Source organism: Pygoscelis adeliae, unplaced genomic scaffold (assembly GCF_000699105.1).
Source record: "Pygoscelis adeliae isolate BGI_AS28 unplaced genomic scaffold, ASM69910v1 Scaffold15, whole genome shotgun sequence".
NCBI classification, from domain to species: domain Eukaryota; kingdom Metazoa; phylum Chordata; class Aves; order Sphenisciformes; family Spheniscidae; genus Pygoscelis; species Pygoscelis adeliae.
The window spans coordinates 2,087,883-2,107,178 of record NW_008824988.1 but is presented as its reverse complement, the minus strand read 5'-3'; the positions used below and the strand labels follow the sequence as shown (position 1 = coordinate 2,107,178).

At 37.7% G+C, this 19,296-nt stretch overlaps 1 protein-coding gene across 1 annotated transcript in view; it reads right to left on the bottom strand.

Annotated features, from left to right (window-relative positions):
• The window catches only part of SOSTDC1 (sclerostin domain containing 1), a 3,927-nt gene extending 3,475 nt beyond the window's left edge, over positions 1–452 (bottom strand). Inside the window, exon 1 of the mRNA XM_009326090.1 lies at positions 70–452. Within this exon, the coding sequence (XP_009324365.1) occupies positions 70–274 (205 nt within the window). The 5' untranslated portion in view covers positions 275–452. The remainder of the gene's footprint in view (positions 1–69) is intronic.
• Positions 453–19,296: the final 18,844 nt, after the last annotated feature.

Here is a 19,296-nt window from a genome sequence, read left to right as displayed (position 1 = left end):
CGCCGCCGCCGCCGCCGGAGGGCCGAGGGCTGCGGGACGCGGTGGAAGTGCCGCCGGTAGGATACTCACTGTTGCGGTCGGATCCAGTGCTGGTGTAGTGCCTGCCTCCGTTCCTGGCTTGATTCAAGGTGCTGTTGCTGCTTGGGCTCGCTGCAGCGGGTTTAACAACGTGCGAATAAAGTATCTCTGTGGCATCGTTCTTGAAAGCCAAGTAGCTTTTCGTGAAGATGCAAGCTAGGAGAAAGCCATAGAAGTGAATGGCAGGCAGAAGCATGGTTGGTTCGGTCTCTGTCTGACAGAGCTGGATGCAATCTTTTTCTTCTGGGTAACTCTGAAATTGCTCTTGAAGGTTTCCTTTATATATTCAGAGAGGCTTGGCATTCATTCAGGTGTAAAGTTGTGGATAGCTTCAGAATGAAAACCCACAAAAGGGGTGGGATCCCTACATGAGCCTGTGAAGACCTTTTACCAATAGGAGAGAAGACTGCAGTAAAGGAGGAGTTACATGCACTAATTGCAGGATTCCTATTTGGGGCTTTTGAGGGTATCAGAAAACTCTTAGGCACCGCACAGCAGCGTTCAGGCTGAGACCTAGAGGCTGCCAGCTCTGCCCTGCCATTCCGTATGGCCCTGCATGCCTGGCATTTTTGTGTGATGTGACTAACACGGTGTCAGAATCGGTCTCTCTTGCTCCTGTTATGCAAAGTCATGTCCCCTCTTCTCAAATGTGACTTTCAGGAAACTTGCAAACTCTGTAAGGATGCAAAAGTTTATAGAACTTACAGGAGACTGCTAGTTACACAAATGCTGTCTGCTGTATGCCAAGATCTTGTAAAAAAAAAAATATTGTGAATAATTTAAAGCTGCCTCTAGGTGGTTTAAATTATGCAGCTTTGATTAACAAGGAGCACCGCTAGAGAAACGACTTGTTTTAGGGGAATATTCTCTCCCTGGTGTGCAGAGTTACAAGTATGTATTTCTGTATCACCACGCATAAAAAGCATCTCCTCTAGGCTCCTTAGTACAAACATATCCATATTCATAGCCTCTCACTATGCTCATTCACCAAACTAGTCTTTTTTAGTTTTGTACATTGCCTAGAGCATTCTTGTATTTTTAATGTATTATTTCGTGTGATAAAGAAAACAAAGAGGAAAGAATAGTCCTTATTTTGACATTCTATTTTTCTGTGTCACACACTTATTTGATTCTACATAAAATTACATGGCCCAAATCCAAACACTAGTGTAAACTGAGATGCTGTCAGTAGGCCAATGTTTGTGTGCTTCATGGTGAATGCTCTATAGATTTTCATTATAAATAAAACAACAGTGATCAACACTGAAAGCTATAGTGTTCTAATTAGAAGGAAACCTTTTTCTTGGAAAAAAGCACAACCATGCAGGAGGCCACATTATGTAAAGGTTAAACTCTAATCTTGCTTACAGTCTTTGTAACTGAGTTGATATCTATAGAGTCATCCTGGATTTTATTTGCTGTAACGAAAGCAGAAGTGGAACACAGGTCAATTACCTCTACTGTCAGGGTCAAAACCTCAGTCATTCAGAGAAGACAACTTTTTTCCATCCTAGTCACAAACAGACATTTGTCTGTATCAGCAACACTTTTCTCTTGATCACTAAGAAAGTTACCCTGGATTTCAGCAGGGTAGGGACAGATCCACAGTAAGTGCCAAATTGATAGCCTTTGCTTAAAAGACACAGGAAAAACAGGAGTGTTGCAAGGTGAAGTGAGTTTTACTGGTGGAGCTGTGTGTGGGGAAGTTGAGTTGATCGCCTGCATCTATAATGACTAGCCCAACCCAGTTCTGGAATAACAAGAATGTTGCAAGGCAGAGTGAGATCTTTCAGCAGAGTAATGTATGGAGGAGTGGGATCACTGCTAACCCCTGACAAAGCTCCAAGTTCCACTCTCATGGAACGTCTTATTTAACCACAAAAGCAAAGATGTGCATTTTACCTTCCCTTTAAAAAAAAGTCGAAAGTGAAAGTTTCCTTAAGCAAATTATCAAAGAAGATTTGTACATTACAGACCATTAATATTCGAGCATTATTTTTCTTCAACAGCAGCTAACCGAAGGTCTACTTTGTCTATGTTCAAGTCCTACTTCATTTTTTCTCATATTCACAGATCATACAGATCTTCACACATCTCACCTTCCCTACAGGATAGTCTCTGTGCTGAACTGAGCCAATATAATTAAAAGCACGGAAGCCATTTTTCAGTTATCCACAGTACCTGAGGATACCAGTCAGGGGACCTCTTCCTAGTAGATAGATTCTCCCGCATTAGATGAGACTTGGGAAAGTCGGAAATTTCCCTGAGAGCTGTTTTCTTTGAAATAAATAAGGCATATAATCTTCTCACAGGAAAAATGTATGGGACCTTGGAGTGGCTATAGGGCTGGGTCTGCAAGGAGCTTGCTAAGCCTCAACTTTTTCAGCTTTCAACAAAAGCTGAAAATTATCCTTTCAAATTTGGGCTATATGAAACCATTAAGTTTGTCACATACTTCTCTTGTTCATGTCACTTAGAGAAGGAAGACCTCAAGACAAGCCTCTTACAGCCTTTGTAAAGGAAAAGTTTGGCCCTGAATTTGCTACATTAGGAAAGATAATACAGATTACCTCATTTTTCTGTGCACTAGGCAGAGCAGACATTATTTTAATTTCATTTGTATTTTCCACTTGTTACAAATATTGTATGAAAATTTCCTTATTTTAGTTCCTTGGTCAGTACTGTCAGCCTCCCTGCTTTGAAAGGTAAGCAGGCTTCTGAGGAGTTTGTCAGTCAATTTGATTTATACTTTCTTTTGTCAAACCTAGAGCTTGCAGTCTTTCACTTTTCTGAGTCTTCCTGAGAGAGATTAGAAGTTGCATGAAGGGAAGGGATGCTGGTCAGTCATATTTGGTTATTCTTCCTGAGTGAACCTCACAATCAAAACGTGTTTCTTAATGCTTAGCTCAGAACGGATTCCTAGACTTAAAATATTTTTTGCAATCATTAGATAGATGATTGTGATAAGTTCTCAAAGGTAATGGCTATAAGTTACCTTTGTAGCCTCCAAAATAGACTTACATAATGTATAGTCTGTCCTTGTTCTAGTCAGATTCGATGGCTTGTGTAGAACATTGCTCTGTGCTTAATCTCTAATATTGGCCATAAGGAATATATTACACAAGGTCTTTGAAGTCTGTACTGGCTTCCTTTTTGCCTCTGGGCATAACTCAGGATGTTCTTATTGATCTATAAAACCCTATATGCTCTGAGTCCTAGGCAATAAATTCTCTCTCCTTTATCTTCCATTATGACGCTTATGATCAGCCAGGGCATACTGACTATACCTGAGTGTCTGGAGAGGTTGAATGCTCAGCGTGAAGGGCCCAGGAGACTGGATTTCACTGCTCCTAAGGATCCAGAAGAGCTCAGTTCTGCTGCTTGGCATGGTGTAAAGGCCATGGTTTAGTCAGATCCTTGAAAGGTGACTGTGGGGAAGGCACAGGGAAGAAACCCGTTAACCAGATTAATTTAAATGTTTGTACATGTACCCAGGGATAAAGTGCTACATTTAACTACATGCTTTTTTCAACTTACCTGCTTCTTGTACTTTAACAGCCTTGCTTCACTCTTCAGAGAGAATGGTATCCAGAGTTATCCATGCCTTAAATCTTGCTTTCTCCATTTTCTGTGATGGAAAAAACCACACTTCTCTCAATGGATGCAGAATAATACAAGGCATATGTTCTGTAAAGATCCCAAAAAAGAATTCCCTGCTTTGTGGTCATTTGTAAGTCTGTCAGGATCCCATCCTCCATGTTTCTTAGACACTATAATGATGTCCAAAGGGCAAAGTTTTGTGCAGAGTGCACACACCTGTCTAGCAGCACAAAACAGCCACAGGGAATAGAAGGGTATGCACTGACAAGTACAAATGACTGCCAGAGCGCCTTGTCTTTGCAACCCACATGATCACTGAACAGGCACAAAATAAGATGGAATTCCCAATTTTTCATAAAACTTGGGCCTGCTCAGGTTTAATAATGACAGGAAAAGGCCAGAATTAGAATGAAGGCGGCACGGAAAGAAAGGTTCAAAGTTCATTTTTATATTTTTATTGTTGGTCCCAAAGAGAAGACCATTAGAGCATTGCACTTCTGACTTGTTTCCAAAGGCAGATACTTTGAGAATAAGTACAGGCTCAGATAAATGACTGCAAAAAAAACCCTGACATTTATTACTTTGCACCTTAAAACAGAAATGACTGTCAGGCTATTTTCTGTTAAGCAATAAGCATATTAGTAATGTACTTCAAAGCAGCATAAAATGTGATTTGGAGCATGATAAGAGAACTTGTCTGAAAGTGAGGTAAAATTGTAATAAATGCAACTGTTGAGAACTTGTAAGCTGTTGTGCAACAAGTTAGCATAGTTTTAAAGCTCATACAGAAAACATGTTAGAGAACCATGATACATCCCCCCCACGCAAATTCTCAAACCAAAGATTTTTTGAATACTGAGGTTTTTCTATACTAAGTGGTACTTTTTAATTTTCTCAATAAATTACATTTAAGAGATTCAATGGAAAACATAACATATATTCTCATTAATGAGAATGACTAATTAGTTCTGATTTATGTCTTCTTCATCTCCCTAAGATTTTGTATTAAAATTTTATTTTTTTCCACTTGCTCTTGTACATAATGTAGACAGAATAATTTAGGTCAGGCTGTGGCTTCAAAGGAGGCAATTTATCACTTTTATCAAAAAAGACATTAAATAGACTGAAAAGGGGAAAATATTTAAGTTTATTTTGAAATTCTAGGAAAATATACAGTAGAGTGAAGAGCTGTCTGCACTAATTATAATTGCCACCTCTTCTTGAGCAGTCTCAGTAAGATTTTAAGACCAGATTGAAGACAATGTGGCTTATTATCATCCAAAACATTTTTTATGATTTTCTGCATACATTGAGGAATAAAGAAAAACAAAACAGGGCTTTATGGATGAAAAAACATGCGAATAACAGGTTGTTTATTTGGGGTGACATTTTCAGAAACTCTTTGGTGACATTGAAATGTAACATTTCCATTTTAAAGAGATTTAGGGTAATAAAGCAGGATTTTTTAATATACGTAGACACTGAAGTCAACTGGACTTCGGAATCTACATACTTTCTAAAATGTTGCCCTAAGGAATGAAAGTCCTATCGATTTTCAGTGAGCCAGTTGCTTAAATGCTTTTGAAAATTTTACCCTCAGGTTAAAATTCTGAAACTCCTACTCAGTGTTAAGCAGGCAAAGTCCCATCAACGTGCCCCAGTTGCAAATAAAATAGAAACTGAGTAAAGGTTTTGAAGTCTGTCTTGTTTCTTTACATGTAATTAACTGAATTCTTAATGTATCACTATGTTTCAGTAAACTGCTTTGTGTTTCTAATTACGTGGTCTGAAATGATTACAGCGTATTTAAAAAATGCACACTCTACAACAAACCAGCTAAGAAAATCTGGCATAGTTTCAGGATTTCCTAGGCAAACACTTGCCAAACCTGTTGTTAGATCCAAAGTCGTAATTTAAAAACAAGCCTACAAGGTATCTGGAAGAAGATCCCTCTTTCCTTCCCTCTGCTCCATCTCCCACTCCCTTACAAGGAAATCGCTTCACCTTATCAAAACAGAACAGTTACTGACATTTGTCTCCTGGTAAGAAACCTATCCCTGCTACGTTCAGATTTTAGATTTGGCTAGTGCATATTCTCGTTAAAGAAAAAAATTACCTTCACCAAGAATGTTAGTGTCCAAATTCTTCAATCAGATAAACATGCACAACTCCCTGCTGAAATTAAGGAAGTACCTGAGGGCAAAACCTGGCCCCAAATTAGAATTTTAATAATTGTAATACTGTGTAATCCTTTCCCTGCCAAGAGACAGAAATGGCCCATCCTGCACAACAAATTCACAGACTTACCATGCACTTGGTATCAGGGTTTCACTTATAACCCATGAACCAGAATATAATTGAACAAAGTTTATCCAGCTTATTTTATTAAAATTAATCCATCCAATACTGTGGCACACTTGTACAGTACTGAAAATCTCTTATTTACACATGTAGGATCTGCTATAATCCAGCAAACGTCTCCATGTTATCATCACCCCAAACACAGTTTTAAACACTGGGAACCTTAATTAAAATGGAGATGTGTCTCTCTCTCAAAGGATCTATAAGAATATAATTTCAGGCATTGGTTTTTACTCTCAGCTACTGATATTTCCTTCCTACCTGAAGTTAGTTTCAGTCACCTAGTTCTCTTTTAAGTCCCAAACTGTTTCATGCAATCAATGAATGAGTCAGGCTGAATGAAATTAAGACACGGAACCAAACATCACCTGCCTACGCAGACACTGCAGCCCATTCCAGACTTCCTTTCTAGCAATTTTAATTACCTTGAATTCACATGTAAAAGAAAATGTAACAGAAAGAGCTGATAGATCCCTGCCAATTGAAGATCTCCTCGCTGGAATGCTCTAGGATCTCTTTTAAAACAATAAAATTACATTTTTACTAAAGTAAAGCTTAGTAAAACTTACTATGACTACAGTACAGCCTAACTAATAAAGTGGCAAAATGCACACTGAGAGTCAAGTTTCCAAAATCCTAGGGCTAAATGCTTAACAGTTTTTTAGGTGTTTTTACAGTGAGAACATTTTGTTGTTGCTGTTGACTCACCTACACAAATACAATATATAGAAACACATGCACACTCAGTTTGGCTAAGAGTGTGAAAAAAAATGCTATTGCCATAAAGTTGAGAGGTGGGAATGAATATTCAGTACATTCTACCCATTCTCCAGGTTGTATGTAAAATTTAATATCAAAACACATATCTTCCCTTCTTCAGGGAAGAACAAAGAATGGAAATTCTTTGCAGCAGTAGGTGTCAAGATTTCAAAATCTCTTCTTCAGTCCAAGTCAGAAAAAAATCCTCACATTCTGAGACTCCTTACAGAAGAAATTTCAGAGAAAAAAGAAAACCTAACCAGATGTTACTGCTCAGTTTTGATTTTTTCTTTGATTAATCTTAACTTTCAATAATGGGGGTTCAACAGCAGCAGGATAATCCCTGCCTTAAGCATGACGTTAGGTTTTAAAGGATTATTTATCTTATCTAAGGTTAGAAGTCTCTCAGTATACCTTTATGGTAATAAACAAATATTAGCTGTACTTGCTTAATCACAGAGTTTTAAGCAAAACCGTCCTCTAGCATGAAGTGCAGTGGGATTTCAGTCTTCAGCTAATGTCCTACATAGCTATAATCACAACAGATTAGCATTTAGAATTAAAATGTAGCTAAAGCAATATGGTTACAAAACAACTTAACAATGAAGCTGCTGTCAGCAGAGATAGTCAGCAATGATGAATTTAAAATTACTACTTCTCCAAAGATTAAACTTTGTCCATACTGTTCGTAACTGACCGTAACAGTAGTTCTTGTCACTATTGCACCTGACATCAGTGTCCAGAAACTGAATTGGCTCCGTGACGACCGTTTGTTACCCCATATTCAAAACCTTGTCACTATTTATGTCTGTAATCTTCAGGCAATGAAGACGTTATTTTTCCAATGCAAAACTTGGTTGTTGTGAGAGACATTTATTTTGGGCCTTCAGTCTTGAGTCTATTTGGAATTACAAACAAGAGGACAATTATTACAAGAGGACATATAAACAGTATTCAAGAAAGGAAATGTCAGAACATTCTGTTTGTTCGCTTGGCCTTTCTGCAATTCTTCAAAGCTTTTCAGAGGGTTGCTTTTCTAAAATGTATCCTAACATGGAAACATTATACAAATAAAGCTTTCATAACTGTCAACATCTGAATTTGTTTTTCAGGAGGAATATTTCCAATAAATTTTCACTCTGAGAGAAAACAGGATCGTGTCCTCCCTTCTGGTAGTTTTCATCTAAAATGTAGCTCTCATCTCACACACTCATGCCTGCCTGATTAGAACAACATAACAATTTTTACTGTAAATGGAAAATCCTGCAGGTGAAAATCCCTGGCACGATTCTCCCCTGATGCTAACCAGATTGGCCTCCTGTAAGTCTGGGAGATGCATGTTTCCTTTTTAAGGTTGGATGTAGCAAGCGCCTTTGTATAACCAGCCAGTAAGAGATGGTGTTTTGGTATGTGCCTCTGAGCCACATAATTTTTGTTTTTCTAGTTACTTACTACCTTTGCTACCTCTTGGGAAGGTAGCACCATGAAATCTTGCCTTCCAGCTTCCCTTCAGAGTTTTGCATCACAGATGCTCATTTCCATCCACCTATCCACCTGTTGTGTAGCCGAATGGAATTAGCGTCCCATACTGACTCCCTCCTTTACTTTTTCCGTTGCGAACTCTGGCAAGCTGTTGGAGCCTAAGAGGTGTGATAATGCTGCTTGGCATTTCCATGTCTGTCTACCTGGTTCCTCTGTGCAGGAAGCACCTTTAACAACCAACAGAGGAGACAGAGGATTGGGAGGGTATCTCTCCAGAGATTTTTTTGCACAGCTGAAGCTTCGAGAGGAAAAGTGTTTGAATCATAGAATCATAGAATCATAGAATCATTAAGGTTGGAAGAGACCTCCAAGATCATCGAGTCCAACCGTCAACCCAACACCACCATGCCCACTAAACCATGTCCCTAAGCGCCTCATCTACCCGTCTTTTAAATACTTCCAGGGATGGGGACTCAACCACTTCCCTGGGCAGCCTCTTCCAATGTTTAACCACTCTTTCAGTAAAGAAATTTTTCCTCACATCCAATCTAAACCTCCCCTGGTGCAACTTGAGGCCATTTCCTCTTGTCCTATCGCTTGTTACTTGGGAGAAGAGACCAACACCCACCTCGCTACAGCCTCCTTTCAGGAGGCTAATCAAATAAGTTTGAGATACTTATTAAGGCTGCATACTTGCACAACATCATAAAGAGCTAGTAGATCAGGCAGGTCCAGGAGGCGATTTGGGGACAAATTTTATAAGATAGATATTCTGAGGAGATTCTGTTAACTAGGCAGTGGCAATGCATTTCGCATCCATTTATGTAAAAAATGACTGGAAAAGAATTTCAGTAGTTTCTATGACAGATGAAAGTACTTGTTGCTGTAGAGCTCCTTACAATACTAAAGAACCATATCTGTGAGGGTTTTTTTATTTTAAAGAAATTACTTAAAGGAAAATTACTTAAAAATTACTTCTACTTCTATATGTGCAAGAAGTTATAGCCTAATTTCTGTTTTATAGTTGTAGAGAATGTCAGTAAATGCTGCTGTATCTCAAATGCCTACATGAACTTCTAGGTTGTGCCCACTCTAGCCTACATCCAGGTTTACCTCTGCTTCTTACATGAACTGTACCACGTTTACATATGTAGCATGTTATAAATTGTGCATAGAACAGATATTTTGTGCTCCTTCTAAAAAATAATATGGAGAACATAAAAGAAGGATATCTTACTCAGAATAAAATACTTGGTTCTAGGCAACCCAATACATTCTTGTCAACACCCAGTATCATTATAAGGTCTGTTAAAAAAGCACTAAAACCGAACTACTGGAACTAATTACTCAATAAGACTTTAATTACTTTCTCTGTTCTTAAGTGAAGTGAGGAAAGTGGTTATTTTATTACTATTCATTTAGTCAACAAGTATAAACAAAAATGAATGGATATGATCATTACTAAGGACAGAGGTATATATGGCCATGAAATAATTCATTTTATTTTACATTATAGAAAATACTTCAAAATATGCCAAGAATAAACTGTTTAAGATAATTTGTTTTATAAATTGTCAGAAGGAAGAACTATGCATGCTTTTGCTGCAGCATTAACTTTCTTTAAGGGTCCAGTTCAAACCTTGTTGAAGTCAATACAAATCTTTTGATAGTCTTAAAGGGAGTTGGGTTTAGAGCCTCCATGCAGTAAAACGATCACCAAGAGACTAGCTGCCAGTGTTCTGATAATCTGTGTTCATAGCATGCACATTAAATTAACTTAAAACATCTGTCCAGTAGGTGGCATATGAGATCTCGTAGTCTAAAATGTAAATAAAGCAATGGCATCTCACCACCAACACAGGAAAATTATATTTCACCACTTAGGTCTAAAAGGCCAATATGAATTGTAACTGTCTATATGCAGCAACCAATGTGGTCTTTTTATTAGCTTTTATTTAATTAGTATTATTAGATTCACATTTCCATGTTAAAAAGAACTCATCGTATTTATGAATAGCCCAGTTATAAAATATTTGATTTATCCAGCGTGTTAAAAATAGTTTACATTTTTCAGTTTTCCATTACTTAGTGTTTATTACTAATGTCAGCCCACTTGTGCTTATAATGTGGTGGATGTCCTTCCCAAGCCCTCGTTCCAAACATCTGAGGGAGGACTTTTTCTCATTCTTCCTGACAGAAGTTTAGTCTGCTTAGAGGCCATTAGTGAATGCATCATTCCCTAGAAGCCCCCTTCCCCTCCTATATACATTGCTTCCTACGGACATTCAGCACTGAGACTCCAATTTCAACCTCATGCCACATGCAGTAATGCCACTGGAAGAAATCTGGGATTGTCTGTGAAAGGGAGGCTTGGGAATCCTCCATTCCCATTTGAGTCCTCTTTGTATCACTAACTGTTCTTTATTTTGATACAATAGGTAATGTAGCAGTGACTTAGTACCATATCACCACATAAGACTAAACACTTTGTGAAACTATAATACCTGAAAGAACTTCAAAATATCTTAATTATCCCACACACAAAGATTAAAGGAAGGAAGACAGTCCCGGGAATACAGAGGCTGCTTAATGTAATCATACTTCAGGATTACTCTTGGTTATTAAGGTCCTTTTTGGCTAGGGATGTTGCAGAGGATTGAAGTCGCTCATTGTTTGCCTTATTACCTTCAGCAAAACATCTGAGGAGCAGGAACACTGAGTTTGCTCTCCAAATCTAGCCTTCAGCTTTGCGGCGCACATAATCTTTGCATGGTAAAAGTTCAGGCTGTATCCTGAACCCTAATTGGCTTGGGCTCCAGCATCAAAAGTTGGCGGCATGCTTGAAAATATCTCATTAATCTAATCTTGTGATTTTGGGGGCATTACAATGTTTTTATGTCTAGGATTTGCATCTATACTGTCAAGCATGTGTGGATCTCAGAATATTCTCAAGACCTAAGTCTCCCATAATTCGCACCACAAACCCTTAAGCTAATACCAAGGCGTTATTTTAGCATGAGAGCCAGGAGGTGGAAAAAGTCTCGCTATACTCAGAAACACTGATTATACTCAGTGGCTTTGTGTGGGCCAAGCTTTTGTTCAGGCAGTCTGCCTGGCCTGCACCCAGGCAAAATCAATCATAGTAATGGTTCATCAGCTAGTACTGGGAGCTTGTTTTTCTTTATAACAGCGTAGATTATTTAAAACCAAGCTGTGAGTGGGCTATGTACAAAAGTATAGATGGAAAATTTGTGGGACATGTGGCTTAGTGTGCGCATGTGTGCAGTCAAACCCACTTTTCAGTTAGTAGTCTAGACATGGCCTTATGGCTTGGATTTGGAAATACTGAACCTCACAGAGATGAAAGTAGGATTTAATACCCTAAGGCAGATGGGTTGGAATGTGGAGAAAACCTAATAATGCAGGTTACTTTAAAGTCTGCAGTATAACTGTGGTCAATCCCAGTCTTTTAAATGGGGAGGGGGGAATTTCATCTCATCAAAATTTGGCAGGTACAATTCAAGAGAAATAGTTTGAATCTCTAGTGACTGTGGTTTGGAAACAAAATTAAGCTTCTAATAAATTTCTGTAAATTTTCTTTCCGAATGTTCTGCTAAACACAACTTCTCTCTTGGAGGCAGCTGTAATAATACAATATTTTACGTTTATAAAGCGCTTTTCATCCTGAAAATTCCCAACAGACTTTGCAAACTGCATTCGTTCAAAATCACCTAAATGTGACTAAATTGCATGGGGAGCAACAAGCAGACATGGAGGCACAACACATACCTTGGACCACGGAAGTTTTGGCCAAAAACACTAGACTAAAATTCTATCACTATTGAAAGAATAATTCTTTTTTCATCTACATGAAATGGCCAGGACCCTGGATTTTTCAAAATACTCAGCTGATTGTAAACTTACCAGTCTACTAAGTATGTGGGAAGGTACAAACGGTGAAATGATTTGGTTGGGACTGGAATAGTAATAGTCAGGGTGTCTTAAAACTAATGCTTAGAGTGATAGGCTTTCCTATCCACATATATCTGGATACTAGTTCCAGCTCTTTCTGTTTTGCATGCAGATGAGACAGTTGTCGGGTACAAAGCCTTAACGAGACTGCAAGCCTTAACGAGGCTGCAGACAAGCAAAAGCACTTTCCTGCAAGAGGGTGATGAACTGAATGTTACTAGCAATCCTTTGCCAGGCTGGTATGCTCTGTTAAAAATAGAAAATACTAAACATAGCAGTAATTTACAAAGAAAAGAAGTGTTGCATGCAAGCAACTAATCCAAGTAATAGTGTTAGGTGAATGTATATGTTAAGATTATGAGCTTTTTTGTTACAGTGGAAATAAAATGGAGGATATAGTGAGTGCTCATTTTGTTAGCTTACAAAACTGTCACATAGCATTATATTTTGGCATCAAGCATGTTGAAAGATCCAAAAATGCTTGATACAAATTAGAACTCAAATGTCTACTTCTTTAGAAGAAAGAACTCTCACGAAGTTCAACTGAAATTGTGCATAAGTGAGGCAGGATCTAGCTTGCTGAAGAGTAGCTGCACCGTTCACTGAAATGCAGTTAGTTAGGACTGGAAAAATAATGGACTTAGTACGTGGCATTAGAAATATTAAATCAAATTGAAACTGCATTTTTGTACATTGAGACAAAAGTCTCAACAAAATAAAAATGTATTTCACCAGAAGAAACAGATTACACTGATTCTTATTTTATGTACTCCATGCTACCTCACTCCTGCCAAAGGGCCAGTCCTTATCCAAGCATTTTAAGTAAATTATCAATAGAACACTTATGGACAAAGCACAACTCATATGGTACAGATAATAAACATGTATAGAAAACATTTTTAAATGTACATTTTCTTTTTCCCTTTCTAATTGTAAACTATACTCTACACACTTTCCTTTTTTTTTGTAGTTTTTGGAAGAATTATCTTAAAATTGGACCATTTTAATTTTAAAAGAAAGTAATGATAACAACTGATATTGTTTCTTGGTACCTATTGTTCATTAAAATTGTTTTTTTCTTTGCCACACATGGTCTACTGGCCAAGTTATGTGTTGTTCTGTGCCACAGGCTGTCAAGTCTATACAGTATTTCTTTGTTTCAAGGACAACTGTTTAGAAAAACAGAAGGAAAATACTCTATTTCTTTTTAAGTGTACGGAATGCAAATTTTTCTTGTTTCTGAGATTGTATTTGCAGGAGAAACATAAAAAAAGGAAAACTGATTTTGGCTGAAGTCTTTAAAAAAGCCAAAGAAAATCAGCTGTCCACTTTAGTTGGTTCACGAGAATGGTTTCGTTTCGATCAGCTTTACATTTGTCTGAAAAAGACAGTCACTAAAGCAAGGGGCTATTTTTCATTAGAGCCCAAGAATCTAAGACTATGGAAGCCACAAAAAATTCTGCAAATTATTCATTCTAAAGGCTACAGATATGGCAAAATACTTGACGCACACATGAAAAATATTTAAAGGTAATTTGTTACTCTTTTTTAAATGGAAGAGTAAACAGAGTATGGATCCAATTTTACTGCATTTCCCAAAGCGTTTTAATATTGGAAGGCCGGGAGAGACTGCTAGATGATTATATACAATACATCCAGGTACTTTTGTACTGAACTTCATAACCTGTATTTGACTAAAGAATGTGTTTCAGAAAGGCACTGAAACGTGAAGGAAGACTTCAGCAGATGCAGAATTCATCTCTTCTGCTGATTTGGACATTCACCCTTGCTATTGAGAATGTCTCATCTGCACTCTGAAGGTTTGGGCTTTCATTTTTTGGCCGCAAAAAGATTTCTCATCTGTAATACTACCTGGTACTTTCCCTTGTAAAGGTACAGGTACACTAGATTTCAGTAATCTCTAAGTCTTCTTTAATTTTTCTCTCATTTATTACTGTTCAGTCTCTCAGACAGTTACCAAGCTACTCAGCTGAACACAAAGGAGTTATTTTTGTTTCTAAGAATATGAGGCCTACTATACACAGAGTACAAAACATTGAGGCATTCATAACAAAAATCTAATTTAAGAACAGCGCTGTCAAATTCTCAGCAGTATCAAAGTGAAGAATACCTTAATAAAAAGAGTTATACGCGTCCTCACCTTTTACAAGCTTTGCTTCATCATGCAAATAGATACTGCTGGAAAATTAATTAGTTGAGGCAGACCCCCCTTGCCCCTGTTTTTTTGACATATAAAGATCATATAACAAGAAGTGTGCACATTTCAGGCTGGTTGATGATTTTTCATTGGATGCTGGCCATTTGTACCTCTGCACAGTCCAATTATGCATTCTCTCTAGAAACATCTTACAGTAGAAATTCCAAAATCATTAGACTGATTTCTTTGGAATGTACTGGTTTATGAGTAAGTAATACAGATGTTGTCTTTGATTCTAAAGCTAGATACAAATGAGGAGGTTGGTGCTTTCATGGACATGAAACTAATGTGTTCCTAGAACTTGTGGGATGAAGGTTGGTGTCATTCCATGTGAACTGGGGGCAAGGTTACGTGTTCAGGCGAGTACTGTGGTTTCAGACCAAAATTTCCGTCCCCTAGAGGTATATTTCTTCTGTATTTCATCAGAGCAAGCTCTTGAATCTGCAGAAGGTCTTAGCAATTACACTGATGCCCCACATACCAGCAGAGTGCTACAGTCCAGGTGCATACCAAGGAATAAAGGCAGTGAATGCTGACATTTTAAATCACTTAAGGGTACATATAGTTGCTCCTCATGTTTTGTAAGTGCTGTAGAAGTCACTGAGAAGTAAAAAAAACATACTTTTACTAATAAACAAGGATTAAATTAGACTAATTAGAAATTAAATTAAACTAATTAGAAAATTGGAGGCAGAATATAGTGAATAAAAAGATGGAGCATACTATTAAATAGGGTTCCAAATAGCTGCACATCATTACTAATCAGTTTTATATCAAATTATGAGCTCTACCTCAGCCATTTCATAGCAATCTATGACTTAAAGCCAAAAGAAGCCTGTGTTCTTGGGTTTTTTGCTGTTTGTGTAACAGTTACTTATTTGTCATTTTGGACCAGTTCTCCACATAGGAGGTCACTCCCCATGAATCACACTGCTTGAGAAGTGGCTAAAAGATGGATGAGGCCAAGGCACAGAGCTGTGCTGAGGGAATGTCTGCTGGGAGAAGGACTGATATGCACAGGGCAGGAGCAGAGGGAGGCCATGGAGCAGTGAAGCCACCTCCTGAACGGTGGTAGCTCCAGAACCTTCCTCCTCATCCAAAGCAGATGCTGGAAAGGACACCAGGAAAAGAAACATTGACACTCTTCAAAGTTAACTGAATCAGTCACAACTGTGAGTGTGGGATCTACATGGTATGGGGTCAACCTTTCTTTACCCATGATTATGTATCTACTTGTCCAACAGAGAAATTCCCAGTTGGCAACAGTTCTCATACTGCAGAGGAAAGAGGAAACAGCAGGGGAGACTGTCTTGGTGAGAGCAGTGGCAAAGGTGAGGGGAAAAGTTTGCAAACCTGTGTAAGTTCTATTAAAATGTTGAGCACTGTAGTTCTTAGTAAGAACTCAGCACATATGATTGGGCACTTGGTACAACTGAGAATCGGACCATTGATTTAAGAACCAGCTTTAGATTCCTAATTTTGAAAAAGTATTGGAAGTGTTGGCTTAAATATCAAGGATTTATGAATCATTTTGCACAGATGGTAATATAGCCTCCTGCCATGAGCTCTTTCAGTTTAGTCAACAGATACATAATGAACGACACACTGCAGGAACCATAGATTCTATTTTTATTTTCTATTTGTTTTTTCCTGTCTTACTATTCTGCTAGTAGAGAATTTAAAGTGATATTGTATACTTTTGTAAACACGGAACCAAATTCCACTCAAATACACACCTGTAGCGCTATTCAGTAAAAACCTTAAATTCTCATCTTCTGCTTTCTGTGAGATTTTTTTTAGTCTGTCACATTTCCTTTCCCTATTGTTACTACAGACGCCATGGGGTACCATAAGTGAAGATTCACCAGAATTCTCCATTGTAAGATCTTCCTTTTGTGCTGGCTTTTGTCCTGGCAGGAGATAAACCATCTCCTTCACTTTGTCTGGGACACAGATGGGTATGGGCAACATTCTTCCACTATTGAGTCATTAATCAAAAGGATCTATTTTTCCACTTTCTAGTGGCCTCCCCTTTTCAAAATTTTGTCATTGAGTAGACTGTTGAATATTTTCTATTTATATAAGCCCAACATTTTCCTAAACCAGCTTGAACTGATTAGTTTAGTGTCAATATTCTCTAAACCATGCAGTTTTTCTACACTTTTAATAAAATACGAACACTTGAGAGCTTCCTGCCTCTGTGGCTCATTGAAAGATGAAAATGGGAAAAATGTAATGCAGCAATAAAGAGCACCGTTTACCATTATTTTTTCCAGATATGGCATTTTGGTAAAATTTAAAATTTGTCCTTGAGCATTTATGTATTGAAAAATATTTGTGAGTTTCAAAAATCCAGTGTTGGTATCTGTGAAATAGATGTAGAACCATTCCTCATTCTTTCAGGCAGCTCCTAAAGGATATGTTGTGGGACACCATCTGGTGGATAAATGTAGTTAAAGCAAATATTTATATTTGCAAACAAGTTCTTTTTTTTGTTCTATGAAGTTCATATTTGCTCAGATATCTTACAGTTTCCCTAGCCTTATCTAATCTCATACTAAAGGAAAGTTAGAAGCATTATTCTGATGCAAATCCTTCACTAGCATGGCCTCTAAGTAACCCAGACCGTGAAAGATCTTTGTGCTTAAAGTACTGAAATGTAACTAATTTTGAATGTTGATGACACCCATGGCTGCATTTCACCATTAGCATTTTGGCATGTGCTTCTGGAGTATTTATCATGCTTTTATTCACATCACAAAGCAATCTCAAAGCATAGGAACTAGGTTCCTTTTGGATGAGATTAAACTAGAAGATATGCTCCAAAAGCACACCAGCTCCAGCCACAGGACCAGGCTAGAAATACCGCTAAGTAAACCTTCCTGAAATGTGTGGTGTGGATGTTAAGCTCTCAGCACTAACTCTTTCATGCCACAAATCCTTTCCTATTAGCCTGCACTACTTACTAATGTAGACATCATTCATGTGGCTCACCTGAACCTACCTGCAGAGCAGAGACTGCCTAGATGGGCTTTGTGAATCTGACTGGAAACTTCAGTCCATCCAGCAAAGTGAACTTCAAAATGGAAACACGGATGGGTCAGACTACTGTGTGTTTGAAGATTTGTTACATGGTTCTAAGGTATGTGATCTAGTAGCTAAGTAAAAAGCCCTGGATCAAACCTTTTCTTCTTAGTCAAACAGAGTCCAGAACAATTAATTTTCAGAACATGCTTATTTTTTTTCTGGGTGTGATGGGATGAATGTTTTGAGAGATTTCCTTAGAAGCAAGGTATATCTACTGAATTTCTTAGCATTTGGAAGATGGCATTACTGATACATGGGTTATACATTTGCTTGAAAAACGCATTTTGTCTGCTACTTTTATATTTCTCATGAAGCAAGCAAATAGAGAGATAGGGTGTCTTTTATAAAATTTAAAAAAAATGGAGACAGAGAAAGAATTGCATCTGTGTATAATTACAGCTGATGTGCTGCAAATTTACTGATCTTTTGTGAGCTCATCCTCAACAAAACCTCACACAATCATCCCCTTTTTATGCCAACAAAATTAGTTTTATAGCCTGGACTTTTCTACATCATAAATGCAAAAATAAAGCAGTGTTTTATAACTGTATAATAAAACAGTAAAGGGAAATATTATCGGCACCATTATATTTCTAACGAGCTATAATACATTGCTGTATGCTGGTTTCTAGGTTAAGCCTGGCTGTAAATTTGAAAGCACATACAACCATGTAGTACTTTCACCTTATATGATACAATATAGAATCTTAAAATATACAAACTGTATATTTAAAACAAAGTAACCACAAATTCTTACAGTTCAGAAAGCAGCAGTATTCCTGTAAAGAGAGGGCATCGTTTACTGAAATCGTTTTTACTAGGCACACCCAATTTTGATTTTCATGAGGCCAAGATAAGTAACACTGATTTCTTAAGTTATTTTAACAACAAACTTAACTATTCAAGCTTCACGTTCGCTTTTAGGATTAGTAATGCATATCAGATAGATGCTTGCATTTAAATAGAGCTCTTAATTTTATTTTAAGACTGTAAGAAAGGCTTTAGTGGGTCAGACCAGTGGTCTATCCAGCCCAGTTTTCTGTCTCCAGCAGTGGCAATAGGAGAGGTTACTCACAGAGAATAACAAGCCCAGCTGTCTTCAGAGGTCCATTCCTCTTTCACTTCCCACGATACAACATTGTTGTGTTAGGGGTGCCAGAGGTACATCCCTACCCTATGGTCCATCTATTTGTCTAATCCCTTTTTGAACCTGTTGACACAATTTGCCTCTACAATCTCATGTGATAGCGAGTGCCAGAAGTCCACTACCTTGTGTTTAAAAAAATGCTTTATCTGTTTTAAGCTGATGTATTATTTTTATTAAGTTCTCATATTACAGGATAGAGTGAACAGAAGTTCTGCCTTCACCTTATCCACTATTTTCATGACTTCGTAATGCTTTATTACTTTTCTTCCTAGCCTTCTCCTTTCACTGCTGAAGACTCCCAACTTTTTAGTCTCTCCTCATAAGGTAGCTGCTCAATCTTTTATGCATTTAAGTTGCCCTTAGAGTTACATGTTGTTACACAGAATGTCAAGATATCTTTAAATTTTTTTGAGAGCTTCTCAGCAAATTCTGGGATCCAATTGCCATACCGGTGAAAAGAAAACTGAAGGTTTCCATATAATCAATCTGATAGTTGGTTTTCTAGTAAGACAGGTTACTTTTCCTTATTGCTTATTCCTAACGGTTCAAAAAAATTAATTCTGGAGAATATAGTTTGATTTTCCTCCTTACT